Source organism: Ranitomeya imitator, chromosome 2 (genome assembly GCF_032444005.1).
Source record: "Ranitomeya imitator isolate aRanImi1 chromosome 2, aRanImi1.pri, whole genome shotgun sequence".
NCBI classification, from domain to species: Eukaryota; Metazoa; Chordata; class Amphibia; order Anura; family Dendrobatidae; genus Ranitomeya; species Ranitomeya imitator.
In genome coordinates this window covers 449,786,395-449,807,313 of record NC_091283.1, presented here as the reverse complement: position 1 = coordinate 449,807,313, position 20,919 = coordinate 449,786,395, and the positions used below count along the sequence as shown (strand labels likewise).

General features: G+C 48.8%; 1 protein-coding gene across 1 annotated transcript; it reads right to left on the bottom strand.

The window, feature by feature from the left end:
- Positions 1-6,641: 6,641 nt before the first annotated feature.
- SLC2A4RG (SLC2A4 regulator) lies at positions 6,642-20,890 on the bottom strand. Its single transcript, XM_069751074.1, has 9 exons — positions 20,629-20,890; positions 16,326-16,516; positions 16,047-16,120; positions 14,940-15,145; positions 14,749-14,849; positions 13,225-13,480; positions 12,930-13,016; positions 11,630-11,712; positions 6,642-11,422 (listed from the first exon to the last, which is right to left on the bottom strand). Exons 1-9 carry the CDS (start codon positions 20,767-20,769, stop codon positions 11,311-11,313), a joined length of 1,251 nt encoding a protein of 416 aa, XP_069607175.1. The 5' UTR covers positions 20,770-20,890; the 3' UTR covers positions 6,642-11,310.
- Positions 20,891-20,919: the final 29 nt, after the last annotated feature.

Here is a 20,919-nt window from a genome sequence, read left to right as displayed (position 1 = left end):
GATACACTGCAAGTTTTCCATTTAGATAAGCGTTCGGTCATCATGCAATTGTCTGTTCTAATTTTATCACTATTAAATGGTGTTATGGCAATTTCTAACTATAAGCTGAAGTTTACGCTTCCAAAGACATATGGATAAGGGACAGCTGAATAAGAGTAGAAACCGCCAGGGATTTGTTAAAGGATTGGACATATTGGGTTTCAACTGCCCAGTCCTGTTGTTCTCACAAAGATAAGCGGCTGCCTTCTTGCTTCTTAGGAGACTGTGAAATGCCTGTATAAATGGGACCGAGATCGGAGCGCAATGCACGGACTCAGGTCGGGAGCGCCGTGGCCAGTCCGAGCACAGCCGTCTGACTACACCCTGAGAACACCGGCAGGAGATCACTATATGACCTGCCTTAGGCTGGCTATTGCAGTTCATGGACCGTATCATGCAGAAGCGTGAATTCAGCCTAAGTGGGGGTCTGCTGACCTGAACAAACAGTTCCGTAGATATATACAAGGAGGCTAGTTTGGGCAGTAGAGCCACGGTTGGGAAAAATATTGCAATCCGAGCATAGCCGTATAATAAAGACATGAGAGTCCAGCCTAAGGTTGGTGTCACACTTCCTTGAAACATGGACTGTGCTCAGATTGCAATAACCGGCCTGAACTGAGCTAACTGATTCATCCAGGGGTCAATTAGCTCAGGAGACCCGGCGGGCGGTCAAGTCTAGTGATCAAAGCACAGTCAACATTTCAACAAGCCAGTTATCTACCCATTCTAGGGTTGGTATCATACGTCCAAGGGTGGGCAGGGGTCTCGGCAAGGTGCCTATTCTTCCCATCAAATCTGTTGGATTCTGTGATGGGGTCATTTCTCCAGTCAAGACAGACAGAATATAATTAAAAGGCTCCAGTCCACATCTGCACTAATTCATTCAGCTGCTGGTTGTATACAGAAACAGAACAAGGGGCTGGACCCATTATACGACGGACTCCAATGGGACAAACATGGTAATGTCTGTCTGGTCATCATTATTGTGCCCACTGTAAAGGTACCGTCACATTGAGCGACGCTGCAGCGATATAGACAACGAGCCGATCGCTGGAGCGTCGATGTTTAGGTCGCTGTAGAGACGTCAAACACCGGCAACAGCTGAGTGATGCAGGAGTGATCCAGTGACGTACTTATCGTTCTCGCTGGTTGTTCGCTCCATGTAAAACATTGCTGGCATCGTTGCTTTTGCTGTCAAACATGACGAATCACGCCGACCTGACGACCAAATAAAGTTCTGGACTTCTAGCTACGACCAGCGATGTCACAGCAGGATCCTGATCGCTGCTGCGTGTCAAACACAACGAGATCGCTATCCAGGACGCTGCAACGTCATGGATCGTTGTCGTTCTCGTTGGAAAGTTGCTCAGTGTGAAGGTACCTTTAGTCCAGTGTGCTGCTCTTAATCCTTGAAGGTAAAACATTTTTCCAGCATTTGTGAAGAAATCTGCAACCGACCTTAAAAAGGTTGTTCACCTTTGGGGAGGGGACTTTTCTAAAATAATATATTATATATATATATATATATATATATATATATAATAATCTTTATTTTGATATAGCGCTAACATATTCCGCAGCGCTTTACAGACATTATTATCACTGTCCCCAATGAGGCTCACAATCTGAAATCCCTATCAGTATGTCTTTGGAGTGTGGGAGGAAACCCATGCAAACAAGGAGAGAACATACAAACTCTTTGCAGATGTTGTCCTTGGTGGGATATATATATGGGATATATAAATAATCTTTCTAATGGAGTTGCATTCGAAATTCTGCATCGTTTCGCTTCCTGTAGATTCAACTTTGATGAGGTCTGTGGTCATAAGTTAGCCAGCAGGGCCGGTTTTAGACAAAGTGGGGCCCTAGGCAAAAAATTTAAAGTGGGGGCCCCAAATGATAACATTGCACTGTGGCCCCCATATTTAGGGGCCTCATATCGGCCAACGGGTCTGCCACTATTAGCTGTACGCAGGGGCGTTGCTAGGGTCAGAAAAGATTGGGGGCCCAAGACAAAGAGTTGCCCCCAAACCCCTCTTAATTTTTTTTAACTCTTCAGATAAAACAGTGCTAACTCTCTGAGTACAGATAATGTAGTAGATGTCACCTGCAGTCCTATGTAACACCAGCGATAGCAGTGATAATTCTCTGAGTACAGATAATGTAGTAGATGTCACCTGCAGTCCTATGTAACACCACAGATGGCTATAGCGTTTCAGAGTAAGACTATGTTCATATGCAGCATTTTTTTTCAGTAGCCAAAACCTGTTTTTCAGCTTGTTTTGCGGTGTTCTTCACACTTTTTTCAGCTTTTTTTTTTTTTGGAGTGAGGATGTTTGTTTTGTCTACAGTATGTTTAAGGCCACATTCACACGTTGAGTGTTTGGTCAGTATTTCACATCAGTATGTGTAAGCCAAAACCCGGAGGGTGATAAATACAGAAGTAGTGACGTGTTTCTCAGGCTATGTGAACACATAGCGGATTCTGCTGTGGATCTGCAGCAGTTTTCCATGCGTTGTACGGTACCATGTAAACGTATGGAAAACAAAATCCGCGGTACACATGCTGCGGAAAATACAGCGCGGAAACGCTGCGTTGTATTTTCTGCAGCATGTCAATTCTTTGTGCGGATTCCGCAGCGTTTTACACCTGCTCCATAATAGGAATCCACAGGGGTAAAAACGCTGTTGAAAACCGCACAAAAACCGCGGTAATTCCACGATAAATCCGCGGTAAATCTGCAGGTAAAACGCCCTGCGTTTTACCTGCAGATTTTTAGGAATCTGCGTGGAAAAATCCACAGCAGATTCCACAACGTGTGCACATAGCCTCATTGTTCCACTGCTGTTTCTGCATTACAAATACTGATGTGAAATACTGAACATGTGAACGAGACCTAATCGTTTAATTCACCAAAACCACTTAAAAAATTGCAGTGAAAAATGCCGTTGCAATATCTGCAGCTTTTTTATTCTTTCATTGCTTTATACGGGTGAAAACACACTGAAAGAAGTGACACGCTACAGATTTAAAAAGCGCTACAGTTCTGAAATCCAGTCAGAAAAAAAACAAGCGCATGCAGGAGATTTTGGAAATCTCCTATGTTTTGCTGGCACTTTATAAAGCAGCTTTTCGCCATGTTCATGTGCAGAATTTTTGCAGCTTTTTCTTCTGCAAATAAGAAGTTTACAGCATTTTACAGCACAAGTAAAACTGATATTTTCAGAAATCTCCTACACACCCTTTTATTTCCCGACTGAATTTCACAACTGCAGCGTTTTTTAAATCTGCAGCGTGTCACTTCTTTCAGCAATTTGTTTCACCCGTAGAAAGCAATGAAAAAGTTTGAAAAATGCTGCAAATGTTGCAACGTTGTTTTTCGCTGTGTTTTTTGTGAATAACACTAACTTTATCAAAACAGCAAAAGCTCTAAGGGTGTGTGCACACAGTCAGAAAACGCTGCGGGTCGGCTGCTGTGTACTTGTGCAGCGTCCAACCCGCAGCGGCCACATGTTACAGTATAGTGGAGGGGATGTCAAGAAATTCCATCTTTACTATCACCTGCACCTCACCCGTAGTGACGGACATGGGGCGCGTCTGTCCTGGCTGTAGCATATCAATTTATCTGGTGTAGACGCGAGTCTCCACAAGAGAAATCTCACCCCTGCAATGCATAGGACGCAGGGACTCCGCACAGATCAATGAACACACGCGGAATCACCAGTGTTCAAAAGATGGCAGCACTTTGGACACCGCACATGTCCGAGACATCCAAAGGCCTGCCATTTCCGGATCCTCTGCACATACCCTAAAAAATGGGTGTTTTGAAAGCAGTGTTTTTACTGCCAAGAGAGCAGGCTTTGGCTGCAGAAAAAAAATGCACCAAAAACGCTGATTCCTATGCACACCTGTACTATATGTGTAGAGTTTGCCCTTATTGTAGCTGGGCAATATACATGACTGGCCAATATACTACGTGGCTCTGTGCTGTATACTACGTAACTGGGCAATATACTACGTGACTGGGCAATATACTACGTGGCTCTGTGCTGTATACTACGTAACTGGGCAATATACTACGTGACTGGGCAATATACTACGTGGCTCTGTGCTGTATACTACGTAACTGGGCAATATACTACGTGACTGGGCAATATACTACGTGGCTGGGCAATATACTACGTAACTGGGCAATATACTACGTGGCTGGGCAATATACTACGTAACTGGGCAATATACTACGTGGCTGGGCAATATACTACGTGGCTGGGCAATATACTACGTGGCTGGGCAATATACTACGTGGCTGGGCAATATACTACGTGGCTGGGCAATATACTACGTGGCTGGGCAATATACTACGTGGCTGGGCAATATACTACGTGGCTGGGCAATATACTACGTGGCTGGGCAATATACTACGTGGCTGGGCAATATACTACGTGGCTGGGCAATATACTACGTGGCTGGGCAATATACTACGTGGCTGGGCAATATACTACGTGGCTGGGCAATATACTACGTGGCTGGGCAATATACTACGTGGCTGGGCAATATACTACGTGACTGGGCAATATACTACGTGGCTGGGAATATACTACGTGGCTGGGCAATATACTACGTGGCTGGGCAATATACTACGTGGCTGGGCAATATACTACGTGGCTGGGCAATATACTACGTGGCTGGGCAATATACTACGTGGCTGGGCAATATACTACGTGGCTGGGCAATATACTACGTGGCTGGGCAATATACTACGTGGCTGGGCAATATACTACGTAGCTGGGCAATATACTACGTAGCTGGGCAATATACTACGTAACTGGGCAATATACTACATGGCTGGGCAATATACTACAAGGCTGGGCAATATACTACGTAACTGGGCAATATACTACGTGACTGGGCAATATACTACGTAGCTGGGCAATATACTACGTAACTGGGCAATATACTACGTAACTGGGCAATATACTACGTAACTGGGCAATATACTACAAGGCTGGGCAATATACTACAAGGCTGGGCAATATACTACATGGCTGGGCAATATACTACAAGGCTGGGCAATATACTACGTGGCTGGGCAATATACTACGTGGCTGGGCAATATACTACGTGGCTGGGCAATATACTACGTAACTGGGCAATATACTACGTAGCTGGGCAATATACTACGTAACTGGACAATATACTACGTAACTGGACAATATACTACGTGGCTGGGCAATATACTACGTGGCTGGGCAATATACTACGTGGCTGGGCAATATACTACGTGGCTGGGCAATATACTACGTAACTGGGCAATATACTACGTAGCTGGGCAATATACTACATGGCTGGGCAATATACTACAAGGCTGGGCAATATACTACGTGACTGGGCAATATACTACGTGACTGGGCAATATACTACGTAACTGGGCAATATACTACGTAACTGGGCAATATACTACGTGACTGGGCAATATACTACGTGACTGGGCAATATACTACGTAGCTGGGCAATATACTACGTGACTGGGCAATATACTACGTGACTGGGCAATATACTACGTAGCTGGGCAATATACTACGTAGCTGGGCAATATACTACGTGACTGGGCAATATACTACGTGACTGGGCAATATACTACGTGACTGGGCAATATACTACGTGACTGGGCAATATACTACGTAACTGGGCAATATACTACGTAACTGGGCAATATACTACGTGGCTGGGCAATATACTACGTGGCTGGGCAATATACTACGTAACTGGGCAATATACTACGTGACTGGGCAATATACTACGTGACTGGGCAATATACTACGTAACTGGGCAATATACTACGTAACTGGGCAATATACTACGTGGCTGGGCAATATACTACGTAACTGGGCAATATACTACGTAACTGGGCAATATACTACGTAACTGGGCAATATACTACGTGACTGGGCAATATACTACGTGACTGGGCAATATACTACGTGACTGGGCAATATACTACGTGACTGGGCAATATACTACGTGGCTGGGCAATATACTACGTGGCTGGGCAATCTACTACGTGGCTGGGCAATCTACTACGTAACTGGGCAATCTACTACGTAACTGGGCAATATACTACGTAACTGGGCAATATACTACGTGGCTGGGCAATATACTACGTGGCTGGGCAATATACTACGTGGCTAGGCAATATACTACGTGGACATGCACATTCTAGAATACCCGGTGCGTTAGAATCGGGCCACCATCTAGTAAACTCACTGACTGATTCTCGGCTAACTCATTCTGTAGAGAGCAATAGACAATGCGACATAGCAAGCAAATACTGCAAAAAGGATATTAGCCCCCAATGACATGCATTTCATAAAATAAAGAAAAAGTGGTCGTCCTCTCCATGCAGAGGTGAACACAAGTGGGGCCCATTGAGCACCACTGTTGTCTTGTGTCAGTACTCCGATCATTTGCAGTTTTTTTTTTCAGCTCCTATGATGGAACAGAAAACCACGTAATGCACATGTGAATTCAGCCTTACAGGAGGTTTTAAGAACTTTTAGTCTCTACTGTCGGTATCTGAAAGGAAACAATGTAAACCAAAAAATACAAAAAGAAAAATCTTTATTTTTTTCTTTACCAGGATAACTGACAAAAGGTTTAGCTCTGTGCTTGGCACATAAGTCTCCATGAGGTGGCGCTGTGTGTATACTGTCAAACAGTCACAGCCGCACATATGGAAGAAACAATTGCACAGCCTGCACCTTTTCCCTATATTTCACAAGTAAGGACCCCCTTCCCTTAGGACGTACATCTCTGCTATGGGCACAGACACTACACCCTCCTCATCCTGCGCACAAGTAGCGTGGTGCCCCTCCTGCAGGCTACAATATACCATCCCTAGTGCATATACCAGCCCGTCCCCCATTCAGCCCCTTTATCTATGGCATGTTTTTTTTTTTCTCCAGGCCAAACTTAGTGCAAGAATTTTTTATAAAATAAAGCTTATCATTACTTTTTTGCTTCATGTAACTTTGGAATGTGCCTCAGACGCGGCATGGTGCTATATCCCCACCCGTCTGTGAAATATCCGTTGCAGTGCCAAGCAGCTCTAGCACAATGGCCAACATCACACATGGCATGATGGCACGGTACAGCGCCTATGACTCTTGCATCCAACACTGCCCCCATCAGCCTTGGTTTAGGCATTCTGATGGCGAAAGACAGACGGGCAAAAAGACAGAACCCCTGCCATGCAATCCATGATTGCTGCCACTAGTTCTAGACATAACAGATGCAGAATATTCAGTCTTAAGATGGACATCGACATTAGATTATAGGTGGATCACGTGCAGTTGCAGAAATATCCACATTCATGCCATACTTGACACTATTACGTATAGCTTATATGGGCTATAAAAACTATAAAAGTGATTGTGCAACCCCGGCAGTGCCTGTGGCTTGGGTGGCACTCCTATAAGGTCAATGGCCGGCTAGGTTGTATATGACAGGCTGATCTTTGCCAGTACACATTCTCTGCGCACGGCAATGACAACATCGCCATCTACTGGTCGTTAACAAGTACTGCTACTAAATTAAATTGCAGGATTTCCCCGTCTTGACACTCCATTATATTTTAGTGTCAAGAGATCAAATGCAATCAGATGATAACGATGAAAGTTGTTGAAGATGTTACCCTGAAGGCCATTAAAGACCCCAATCATAATACCAGATTTCTATTGTGCTGCGACCGATCTTCAAAGACAACCTTGCTCCTTTCCTCTGTGTCCCCAAAATCTAGCTTCCTGCAACGGGGTTACATTTTAAAACACAAAGCACAGGGTACACAATACAGAAACATGCCAAAATTCCCTCTACACACACCACTTTTTCCCCCAGACTGTGCAAAAGTAATGGCGGAGACGCAGAATGTTCACTTCTCATCTGAAAAAAAGAAAAGATTTCAGCTAATCACATGATCGAGTGCAAATTGATGAAAGCATTGTGTGGCTGCCCACCTCGGTCTTCCCTTGGGTTGTGTAACACTGCCCCCACATGGCTAAGTGGGGGTATCGCACCATCCAGATCAATGCATCTCACCATGATCTGCATACATTACTGTGCTTGTTGCCCTGAGCCCAATTTATCAAGTGCAAAAAAAATCATCTTCAAAGAGTAACCCTACCGAAACTGTACGAAGAAAGATACTCCATATACTTCAATAAAGTCTGCTGCCGCCCCGGGCCATCGCTCAGGCTTGGGACACATGCACCAACTATCGCTTCTAGGAAAATAAAAACACTGCAAGTGTGCAGGAAAAAATCCCCAGAATGGTTTCCTATTCAAAAATGCAAATGGCATGACAAGCAAGATGCACCGTCACCCGATCTTTCCATTTCCCAATATATAGGCACTCCTAGAGCTGAGCAGATAACGGTTATTATGGAATCAAACATGGCCAGTTGCCATAGCAACAGACAATGCGCTCATTATGATAATTATTAACAAGTGCGACCGAAAAGTGAAGATTCTACACACACACCGACCAATCAGATCACTGCTATCAATTCTCAAGCTACACTTAGACAATGGCCTGACCGCCGGTCACCGTCAGCACCGCCATCGCAAATACTTGCACCCGCTGGATTAAAGTGCGCCTATCGTTGTGTTCTCTAATAGCTAGACAGGGTCACAATTACGTGATGATTGATAGATTTTTTTTTTTATAGGGGTTAGAGATGCTTTCTGAAACAGAGCGCCAAATCTTCTGCCACATAGTACAGATGTGGCCAAAAGCTTTTGAGATTGACACAAATTTTGGTTTTCACAAAACCTGACGTCTGCCCCTCGCCCTGACAGCCGATATCGGTGAATAGGCCAAATCCTTACTGATGACCGCCCATTCTTGGCTCATAAGTGCGTGGAGTTTATCCCAAATTCTGTGGTGTGGCTTTCTTGGTCCTCTTGCTTTTTGAGGATTGACCCCAAGTTCTGACTGAGATCCGAGAATATTACTTTACCCAAGGTCTCGGCAGTGCAATCCCTGTACTTCCTGCAAAATGACTCTCCTTGATAAAGCCCCCTTCAGACTGGTGAAATGAGTGTCCGGACAAGGAAAGGTGAGCGCTACCATGAGTCCTGTATCTGCCCACAGTAAGGCATCCTGAGACCATTCATGTGAGGGGGCTTCTCATCCATGGAGGGGGTCACTCACAATTGAACACGGCCATGAATATAGAATGGGATCTAACATCCTCCAAGAGTAACTTCTCCCAACCATCCAGGAGCAATTTGGGGATGGACAATGCTTTTTCCAGCAGGATGGAGACCATGTCACAAGACAAATGTGATAATTAAGTGGTTCGGTCGAAAAAAAACATTGACATTTTGGATCCATGGCCAGAAAACTCCCCAGATGTCAATCCTATTCAGATCCTGTGGTCAATCCTCAAAAAGGACAAACAAAACCACAGAATTTGGGATAAACTCTAAGAACTGATGAGACAAGAATGGGCGGCCATCAGTCAGGATTTGGCCCAGAAGCCGATATCCAGCTGCCATGGAGAAGGGCAGACATCATGAAAGACACAACCTTATGAAGTGCTGATAATTGTACTTCAGTATCCATAAAAACATTTGACTAGAATGTGAAAAAAAACACTGAAGCTGCAAATTGTAAAAAAAAACAACAAACAACTAAATTTGTATCGGTCTCAAAACTTCTGGCCCTGACTAAGTGGCAACATTTTGGCTGTGCACCACTAGAGGGCGCTCACGATACAGATTTATTTTTCCGCTTCAGAGCACCCCCTAGTGGCATCTCATTAACCTAATCACAAAATTGTGCCCCTTAGGAAAGCTTTGATTTCACCAGCTTCTTCGTCTATGCAGCATTTACCCTACTGACGGCAATGATTTAAGGAGAGACGATACCCTCCCTCATGTGCTCATTACAGATGTAAAAAAAAAAAAAAAGGATCCTGGTCCCTTGTGCTAGGCATTCCTGGGGAAAGTCAGGGACGTTTCTGCCCTGGCACAATACTTATCATCCCTTGCAGTTCCTGAGATGGTACAGGAGGGGGCAGTGAAATGTATGACACTATTATATTGCACTGGTCATGGAGGGGGTTCTATACTATATGTTACACTACATTACACTCCTCCTGTAAGGTAGGGGAGAAATATCACAGCTGCCTTTCCTTACGTGCTTTATAGGGGGACATTAAAAATATTAAATTAACTCCTATTAATAAAATATATTTCTCAGAGCAAAGAAGGGCTCCATACACCTAGGCCACATATGCGGTCAGTGGCTATGCTGGAAAACTCCAATGTTTAGCGTGGGGAAGAAGATAGCTGCCATCTTTGTTTTTCTCCTCAAGGCTGTGCAGGATTGTAAAGAAAAAGCTGCGTGTATTTCAGAAACAGCGCCACCATTTGCCTACAGGTTGTGTCAGGTATTGTAGCGCATCTGCTTTCACTCAAATGGAGAGGAGCTGCAATACCAAGCACAACCTACATGGACCAGAGTGGCGCCGGAGTGCAATGAAAGCAGATCCTTCTCTCCAAGAAGTGCTCAATGACTGCTGTGTATGTATATATATATTCATTTTCATATTTAATTGTGCAACATGGTAATCAAGGATGATCACAAAAAGCGTCATCTTTGGGGGTCTGGCTGAGTACCCTCTTTAAATTCTCCCAGCTGCTGGTGGCCAAGCTCTAGTATTTCTCCCCTACCTGCAGATGTAGGAGCCACAAGACAGTAATGAATAAGCCTTTATGGCCCCCTCCATGTCCACAGAGCCTCCAAAAAGTGCAAAGCATAGTGCAGCAAAAATTTAAGACCACCCTACAAAAATGGGGAAGAAAGAAACAGTCAAAAATCACATCAACCCCTCCCCCTTTCCTCTCTGAGCCCTGCCCCGTACAACCCGATTCCTCATCTCATAATATCAAAAATAAAGCTCGTCTTCTTTCACTCGCTGAACAGTCCACCAAAAGGAATCTCAGAAACCCGGCAGCGCGTTACCTGAGAAGAACCTCCTCATGGCCATCTAGGCGGGGTCCAGCCCAAAAGGGGGCTCCAGACCATACAAAAAGAAATGCAGTCAATGTATAAAAATATTGGGTGTATAACAACAGTCCTGAATCATCGGGGACTTTTCACAAAAGGCTGGGAATAAAACAGTTTTTAGAGGAGGGGGGCGGAAAAAAAATATTCAAAAGCTCAGTTGCGCCCCCTAGGGGCAGTTGAGGTTTAGCGGCTGCAGCCCTCAGTCCATGAATCTCTGACAGGCCTTCTTCCAGCGGCAGGCAGTGCACCACATGTCTTTCCGTTCCATCCCGTACACCTTCCGGCATTTCTTTGCTTCCCCACGAGGCTTCCTGGGGAAGAGGGAAGAATACGTGGCCTGGATCAGAGGCGGACCTCTGTTATGCCCTTAAGATACTTGCCGGACACTTAAAGCGTGATTTTGCTGGAGCAGCTGCAGCAATCACATGACAGGGCACATCACACCATCGATTAGCCGCCGGCACAGGCACACCAGACTGCACATAACAGACACAGATGGAGGAGATTGTGCTGCTCACCGAGTCCCGGCCACTTGCTTTATGTTCGGTGGGGCGGTCAGGATTTGCGGCCTTTTCTCACTGATATTCAAAGTGGGTCGAACCTACAGCCAAAGGCAAGAAATAAAATGGTGCAATAATATGCCCTGGAGGATCCAGTAGGTCTCTTCTACAATTGGTGCAATCGATTTCCAGGTCCAGTGACCAAATCTGTAACCTATTGCTGCACAGGCAGGAAAGAGGAGGTTCGCAGGGCTCCCGTCTGACAGCCACAGATTAATGACGTGGCCGCTGGATCGGGTCCTGTGAACGGAGTCACTCCATCTCTAATCTCTGCACATCCAACTGCTGTCACCACACTCGGATTTCCACCATGTCTGTCTGCCTATGTGTTCATGCGACTTACATACATGCAGAGATCGCCATCTTTAAAAGTCTACTACTAGGACAACCCCTTCTTGATCTAAATGTATGGGCCCAATAAAATAAAACCGCCTATACTCACCTTCCATGCTGGCGCCATTCTAGTGGTATCGGCACTCGCGGTCCCGGGTCTATAATGCGGTTATTATGACATGTGAACCTCATGCCCAATCAGCGCTGGCGTCACTGTCCACGCCTACGGACGAATCGAACATGAAGATGAAGTCATATCAGCTCCAGCCCGGACTTCCTCTTCATGTTCAATCCGTAGGAAGTCGGGGACAGTGACGCGAGCGCTGATTGGGCGCCGGGCACCATACACCGCACAACAGTCCTGGGACCGCGAGTGCCATCACCGCTGGAACGGCATTGGCACGGGAGGCGAGTATAGGCTTTTTTATTTTATCGGGGGTCAAACATTTAGATAAAGAAGGGGTTGTCCTAGTAGTGGTCAACCCCTATGAGGACTGGACGATTTTTTTGTTTTTTCCTCCCTTTCTTCAAAGAGTCATAACTTTCTTATTTTTACCATGACATGTTATCAGCCGCAGGCCGAGCAGCATTTCACTGGCGGCTGTCAGAGGATGACTGAATAACACAGCCATCATTTGCCAGGACTGGAGCAGGTACAGCTCTTGAGCCTGCTCCACTCATCTGCTCCTGTCGAGTGCCGTAAATATACGATGCTCGTTATTAAATGGTTAAAGGGTCACTCCAGACAGAACTGGTACACAATGTTATACCTAGAGCAGGTACATAAGGAGCAGGGAATGACCCAGGTACTCCATTACCCTCAAGCCCTGCAAAAGATTAATTAGTTTAGCTTTGAAGTTTTATATAGAGTATGTAATCTGTTTTATTGCTGGAAAACCCTTTTAATTATTGAAGCAATACTTACTGGAGGGGCTTTGATGAGCAGGGGCGGAGGAGACTGCCAAGTGAAGTTGACCTTCGATGTAAAGGACACGCTGACAGGTGAAGGAGCCTGTGGGCAGAACAGGAGGAGAAGCCATGAAACCTCTGTCCGAGATTGTGAAGTGAGGACACATAAAGGAAGATGGCAGCATAGCTGGAAAATGGCGAGCTCCTGCAGTGTGATAAGATGACATTTACCTATAGCAGCTGCCAGTGCTTCACTTTAAGAGGAGCTAAACCCAGATCAGAATGGCCATCTCCACTAAGGCTGTACTCACTTGATAGGCGTGATCGGAGTGCACGTGGCAAAGGGTGCTGGGGGCCGACAGACTGAGGGGAGATACCAGTGGCAAGTCTATGTGGTTGGCAGCTCCAAGGGACCCAGCACAAAGGAAGGGAGCCGGGGGCCCGATGGTGGTAGGAGAAGTGGGAGTCAGACTGGACAGTCCATCTGTCAGCGTGTCCACATTCACGTCCATCTCGGTGTAGTAGAAGTCTTCTTCACCGTCATTGTGCTCTGGTTCTGCACGGGGTCTGCGGCACATAAACTTCAGGTGAGCAGACTGAGAAGAGATTTACTAAATTAATCCACCCCTTCTTCAACTAAACTAATAAGGAGAGAGGTGTAAGCTGCCATTAGCGACTTCAGCTTCTGACTACAGTTCATCTCCCTTAAGAACAATGGGATTAAGTGATCAAATCCAATATTTCCCCTTATATCAGCTGTGGGTGAAAGTATGGGAGACCCCATACTCATTTGAAGATTGGAGAGTCCACTTCATCTTCTTGTAATGTCTATGGGGGTCTTTAATGTAATTTAAGGAAAATCTGTGACTTGAGTGTCAGTTGTAATGTAGATACGGTATATCTGCAGATTTCTTGGGAGGGGAATACATTTTTTTGCTGTATGTGACATGTAACATCGGACATTGCTAATACACAATCTGTGTAAAAACCTTGCATGGTTTTGACGTTGCATGATTATCTAGATTTACATAGGACATCAAGGGTATTTGTACAAGCTAACAAACAGCTCACCGATGGCTGGTTTGTGTGTTCATGTCCTTTTTCCATACCCTCCAGAATAGATATAACATAATAGGGTTTGTCGACCTTTATCTGTCCTCTACTTTGGAATATCTGGTTAAGCCCAAGGATAGCCGACGCATTAGCAGGGGCACCCTTTCTTGATTTTTTATTTTCCATAAGTTGCCATTTTCCGCAGTTGGGGGGTGCACAATGAGTACAAGGTTATAGGGCTAGAGCACCCCACTGACATTCTTACGTGTGTCACTTTTTCACTATGTATGCACTTTATCTACACTTGAATAATTAGGGATTGTGATTTCATTATTTTATTATATACCTAATAAAGGTTATATTTTAATAAGGGTTTTTTAGAGGCTAGGGGATAACTTCCCAATTGCGAGGATCCTAACAGATCTCGACTGATCTGTGAATGGAGAAGTGGGTGACCATGCACACCTCTGCTTCATTCATTCTTAATGGGATTGCCGAAGACCAGCCAAAATTTGTACTTGGTCATCGCTAGTGGTCCTATAGAGAATGAATGGAGCAGAGGTGCACATGATTGGCAGCCAATCCATTTACACAAGGCTCTAGGAATCAGTGGTCAGATCCTTAATGATCAGAAAGATATCTCCTATCTAATGGATAAGGGAAAACTTCCAAGCCTGGTACGACCCCTTCAAGCTTTCACCTGAATGACTGAAAGACTGGCTGCTACGAATGAGCAGCTGGACAACCTCAATATAAAAACTGCACCCCGTTATCACACTCACCCCAGATGTTCAGTACGGATATGCTTCTGTATTGCAGCAGATGTGCTGAGAACTTTCTCGCAATTCTTCCAGAGACAGCGGAACATTAGCCTCCCCGAGTTCTGCAGGAACAGAATGTAGATGTCAAGATCATGTGACGGAATCACTATCGACCAATGGAGGAGGAATTAAAGATATCTCTGTGCCGTTACCTTCCTCTTCCGGGGAACAGGTTCTCCAAACAAAAAGTGAGTGGTGTCAGAGTCCTCCAGTCCGGCATCGGCACATGCCAAAGAGGGTGCGGCCTGTAGCGGAGGAGACGGCGTGGAAGGGATGGACATGTACAGTTCACAGCTGTTGGAACTGCTCGAGCTTGATGAATTGATGGCGTTCACCATGCACTGTTCACTCTGACATCCTGTAAATGCATCAGGATTAGTGATGAGCGAATATACTGGTTACTCGAGATTTCTCGAGCACGCTCGGGTGTCCTCCGAGTATTTTTTAGTGCTCGGAGATTTAGATTTTCTTGCAGCAGCTGAATGATTTACATCTGTTAGCCAGCATAAGTACATGTGGGGATTCCCTAGCAACCAGGCAACCCCCACATATACTTATGCTGGCTAATAGCTGTAAATCATTCAGCTGAGGTGAGGAAAACTAACTCTCCGAGCACTAAAAAATACTCGGAGGACCCCCGAGCGTGCTCGAGAAATGTCGAGTAACGAGTATATTCACTCATCACTAATCAGGATCAAAGGGGTCAAAACAGTTCAAAAATGTATAATAAGTCATGGATGGCAGGTTTAAATGGAAACTAAACTTACACTGCGCGTTGTGAGAATTTTCTGGTGCCGATGGTGAGAGCAAGCAGTCATATAACCACAAGTATGCAATATGCATGCTCCCAGCCACATTCCGACTAGACGTGTGAGGCCTTGCTCAATACAAGTGAACTGAGTAAGGCCGTGTACGTGTAGTCGGAATGTAGTCAGAAACATACATATTACATACTTGCAGTCACATGATTGCTCGGTCTGGTTGCAGGGGTCACGTGGGTAAAAGGCTAAACAAAATACCAGAAGGGAAGATCGGAGGTACCATCTTTTCCCAGGAACGTGCTGCTTGACAAGCCTATTTATAAAGATCATGGATGTTAGACATCAGGTACCCAGCAGCCAGACAATACAGAAAGACTCGGGAGAATCTGCAGAGCAGTAGTCATGCCATGCCAGTCCCCAGCTCAGCAGCAGGGCACAGATGGGTGAACACCTCCTTTACTGCCCTGTATCGTGAAAGCTATAGACGTATATGGATACCTGTTCCTGCTGGCAGCACCAAAGGCCCCGAGGACAGGCTGGTCAGAGCGGCTGCTGCGATCGCCTCATCAAGCCTGGAGAGAAAACAGATGTGTGATCAAGAGTCAAAGTCAACTTCTCACCCACTGGTAACAAGTAAACGATATTTCTGTTCACAGACACAAAGCAGAGTTAGGGAGCAGGGAATGTAAACATTTCCCTGCAATAGACGTAGATTATTCCGGCGATTAAGGTGGAACAGTGCAAAAATGACCGCGCACGAGTGCAGCCCTCGTTCACCTGTGTTTAGGGACAGGAATAACGGAGGGTAATGTTGGTTGGATTCGGTTCTGCACAGGCTGAGACCCGGATGCTGTTGATCGGGGGTACGGCAGGCCTCCATGGAAACTGTCCTGGTACTGCCCAGATGGCGTGTTCTGCATCTTGCCAAAGTGAAAGGATGTTCTTACATTGTTGTAATACACGGAGACCTGAAGGTGAGAGATCATACATGGGTTATTCACTGGTCTGTGCCGCTGGCTTAATTTGGGGCGTATCAACCCTGGAATGTATCTGTCAAACAGTAATGTGAGAATGGAAAAGCGTAACTCTGGAAATGGGGAAGACAATAAAAAATGTCAACCATCTTATTTACACATCTGCTCTGCTGCCCTCTGGTGGCCACAGGTGGTTGTGACGAGTAGGTGGTGTGTACACTAAATTCACACCCTATATAGAGCATACAGGACCCTATACACAGCCGTACTACATCATGAACCCAAAAATTGAGAAGGAATGAAAACAAAATGTGCATGGGGCAAGTGTCTATTCTAAAAACCTGAATATAAACAACATGGTCATGTGTCATGATCCCATCTGTACGCCTGAGCCACTTTTTTAAAGAGAAAGTTGACCAACTCAATTTGGCCATCAAATGGGATCGCTGCATAATAAAAAGTTCCACATTCTTAAACACTCTGAGATTAATATCACCATCTCTGATTGCGGTCAGTGAATGGGAAATGGACTCCTTTAAGTCTAGAGACTGAGAAGCTCCATAGACTTGGTATTTCTGATAGCTGAGAGTTTGTGGCAATGTATCAGTGCAGGGGAGATGCCTGGCCTGGAGCCCAGGCTGTTTGGCTCACAGGATTGTGTAGGCCAGATACAATTTTAACAAACCCTCAGCTGTGAGACAACGTCTATACAGTGCAGAGATTATGAGGCAGCCGTGGAGCTGAAGCACACACATTAGCTGTAGAATGGCGCCTCTGGGATACAGGAGGTGGAGAGGCCGCTGCTCACGAATCCTGTCCTGGCTCCAGGTGGACAACAAGTGAAATACTAGACCGGGATCTGTCCCCCGGAGCTCACAAGCTAATCAGCCATTGGGACCAATGTGCCATAGAGGACACAGAAATCTAAGGTGAACCCAGTGATGGCATCAGTCCTGCTGAGACCTGTAGTGCCACAAGAGATCTCCGCCAACAACATTGTCACCAGTTTCCCCAAACACCAAGAAGAGTCCTCAGATTCCAAGTGACACTGTGACCATCACTATTTGAGCCAGACGATCGGTCACAGTGTCACTTGGAACCTGAGGACACTTCTTGGTGTTTGGGGAAACCGGTTGACAATGTTGTTGGCGGAGATCTCTTGTGGCACTACAGGTCTCAGCAGGACTGATGACATCACTGGGAAAATACATTGACGATGGAAGTGACAAGGAGGGAGGAATCTGCTGTGCAGATGGGGCGTGCGGTGATATAGGGTGCTATCTCCAGTGATGCTAGGGGTCACTACGAGGAGGGGTGTGTGTGGCCCCCGGTGACACTGAGAGGAGGGGGTGTGTGTCCCCCGGTGTCACTGAGAGGAGGGGGTGTGTGTCCCCCGGTGTCACTGAGAGGAGGGGGTGTGTGTCCCCCGGTGTCACTGAGAGGAGGGGGTGTGTGTCCCCCGGTGTCACTGAGAGGAAGGGGTGTGTGTCCCCCGGTGTCACTGAGAGGAGGGGGTGTGTGTGTCCCCCGGTGTCACTGAGAGGAGGGGGTGTGTGTGTCCCCCGGTGTCACTGAGAGGAGGGGGTGTGTGTCCCCCGGTGTCACTGAGAGGAGGGGGTGTGTGTCCCCCGGTGTCACTGAGAGGAGGGGGTGTGTGTCCCCCGGTGTCACTGAGAGGAGGGGGTGTGTGGGCCCCGGTGTCACTGAGAGGAGGGGGTGTGTGTCCCCCGGTGTCACTGAGAGGAGGGGGTGTGTGTGGCCCCCGGTGACACTGAGAGTAGGGGGTGTGTGTCCCCCGGTGTCACTGAGAGGAGGGGGTGTGTGGGCCCCGGTGTCACTGAGAGGAGGGGGTGTGTGTCCCCCGGTGTCACTGAGAGGAGGGGGTGTGTGTCCCCCGGTGTCACTGAGAGGAGGGGGTGTGTGTGGCCCCCGGTGACACTGAGAGGAGGGGGTGTGTGTCCCCCGGTGTCACTGAGAGGAGGGGGTGTGTGTCCCCCGGTGTCACTGAGAGGAGGGGGTGTATGGGCCCCGGTGTCACTGAGAGGAGGGGGTGTGTGTCCCCCGGTGTCACTGAGAGGAGGGGGGGTGTGGGCCCCGGTGTCACTGAGAGGAGGGGGGGTGTGGGCCCCGATGTCACTGAGAGGAGGGGGTGTGTGTCCCCCGGTGTCACTGAGAGGAGGGGGTGTATGGGCCCCGGTGTCACTGAGAGGAGGGGGTGTGTGGGCCCCGGTGTCACTGAGAGGAGGGGGGGTGTGGGCCCCGATGTCACTGAGAGGAGGGGGTGTGTGGCCCCCGGTGTCACTGAGAGGAGGGGGTGTGTGTCCCCCGGTGTCACTGAGAGGAGGGGGTGTGTGGGCCCCGGTGTCACTGAGAGGAGGGGGTGTGTGGGCCCCGGTGTCACTGAGAGGAGGGGGTGTGTGTCCCCCGGTGTCACTGAGAGGAGGGGGGGTGTGGGCCCCGGTGTCACTGAGAGGAGGGGGTGTGTGGGCCCCGGTGTCACTGAGAGGAGGGGGTGTGTGGGCCCCGGTGTCACTGAGAGGAGGGGGTGTGTGGGCCCCGGTGTCACTGAGAGGAGGGGGTGTGTGTCCCCCGGTGTCACTGAGAGGAGGGGGTGTGTGGGCCCCGGTGTCACTGAGAGGAGGGGGTGTGTGTCCCCCGGTGTCACTGAGAGGAGGGGGGGTGTGTCCCCCGGTGTCACTGAGAGGAGGGGGTGTGTGGGCCCCGGTGTCACTGAGAGGAGGGGGTGTGTGGGCCCCGGTGTCACTGAGAGGAGGGGGTGTGTGGGCCCCGATGTCACTGAGAGGAGGGGGTGTGTGTCCCCCGGTGTCACTGAGAGGAGGGGGTGTGTGGGCCCCGGTGTCACTGAGAGGAGGGGGTGTGTGGGCCCCGGTGTCACTGAGAGGAGGGGGTGTGTGGGCCCCGGTGTCACTGAGAGGAGGGGGTGTGTGTCCCCCGGTGTCACTGAGAGGAGGGGGTGTGTGTCCCCCGGTGTCACTGAGAGGAGGGGGTGTGTGTCCCCCGGTGTCACTGAGAGGAGGGGGGGTGTGTCCCCCGGTGTCACTGAGAGGAGGGGGTGTGTGGGCCCCGGTGTCACTGAGAGGAGGGGGTGTGTGGGCCCCGGTGTCACTGAGAGGAGGGGGTGTGTGGGCCCCGATGTCACTGAGAGGAGGGGGTGTGTGTCCCCCGGTGTCACTGAGAGGAGGGGGTGTGTGGGCCCCGGTGTCACTGAGAGGAGGGGGTGTGTGGGCCCCGGTGTCACTGAGAGGAGGGGGTGTGTGGGCCCCGGTGTCACTGAGAGGAGGGGGTGTGTGTCCCCCGGTGTCACTGAGAGGAGGGGGTGTGTGGGCCCCGGTGTCACTGAGAGGAGGGGGTGTGTGGGCCCCGGTGTCACTGAGAGGAGGGGGTGTGTGGGCCCCGGTGTCACTGAGAGGAGGGGGTGTGTGGGCCCCGGTGTCACTGAGAGGAGGGGGTGTGTGTCCCCCGGTGTCACTGAGAGGAGGGGGTGTGTGGGCCCCGGTGTCACTGAGAGGAGGGGGTGTGTGGGCCCCGGTGTCACTGAGAGGAGGGGGTGTGTGGGCCCCGGTGTCACTGAGAGGAGGGGGTGTGTGTCCCCCGGTGTCACTGAGAGGAGGGGGTGTGTGTCCCCCGGTGTCACTGAGAGGAGGGGGTGTGTGGGCCCCGGTGTCACTGAGAGGAGGGGGTGTGTGGGCCCCGGTGTCACTGAGAGGAGGGGGTGTGTGGGCCCCGGTGTCACTGAGAGGAGGGGGTGTGTGTCCCCCGGTGTCACTGAGAGGAGGGGGTGTGTGGGCCCCGGTGTCACTGAGAGGAGGGGGTGTGTGGGCCCCGGTGTCACTGAGAGGAGGGGGTGTGTGGGCCCCGGTGTCACTGAGAGGAGGGGGTGTGTGTCCCCCGGTGTCACTGAGAGGAGGGGGTGTGTGGGCCCCGGTGTCACTGAGAGGAGGGGGTGTGTGGGCCCCGGTGTCACTGAGAGGAGGGGGTGTGTGGGCCCCGGTGTCACTGAGAGGAGGGGGTGTGTGGGCCCCGGTGTCACTGAGAGGAGGGGGTGTGGTGTGTAGCGGTGTTCCGTCCGCCCCACCCCCTCGTACCTCAGCTCTTTCTGCACCGGCTCCTAGATTCTGCGATGTTTCTTCGATACGGGCGGCCGGATTTACAGGTTGGTGGAGGCGGAGCGGAACCCCGGTGCTCCCGCCCGCTCTATCAAAACCTCCGGTGCTTAACGCCGCCATCTTCCAGAGGAGAAGGGGGGAGGGGCAGGGGAGAGAAACGACCAACGGAGAGCGCGCACCGGGACCCCGCCCACTCTGCCGCCTTCAGCACTGGGCACGCCCTCCTCCGCCTTCCGAACTCAAATCGCTTTCTATTGGCTGCCGCCAGAT

What these genes read in the sequence shown, in the direction of transcription:
- SLC2A4RG (XM_069751074.1), bottom strand. Translation starts at nt 20,769, where the DNA reads ATGGCGGCGTTAAGCACCGGAGGTTTTGATAGAGCGGGCGGGAGCACC. An exon ending in ATCCGTACTGAACATCTGGG is followed by an intron (nt 13,481 to 14,748) that starts GTGAGTGTGATA and finishes TATGTGCCGCAG; the next exon opens with ACCCCGTGCAGAACCAGAGC. An exon ending in TGCTCATCAAAGCCCCTCCA is followed by an intron (nt 11,713 to 12,929) that starts GTAAGTATTGCT and finishes CTTTGGCTGTAG; the next exon opens with GTTCGACCCACTTTGAATAT.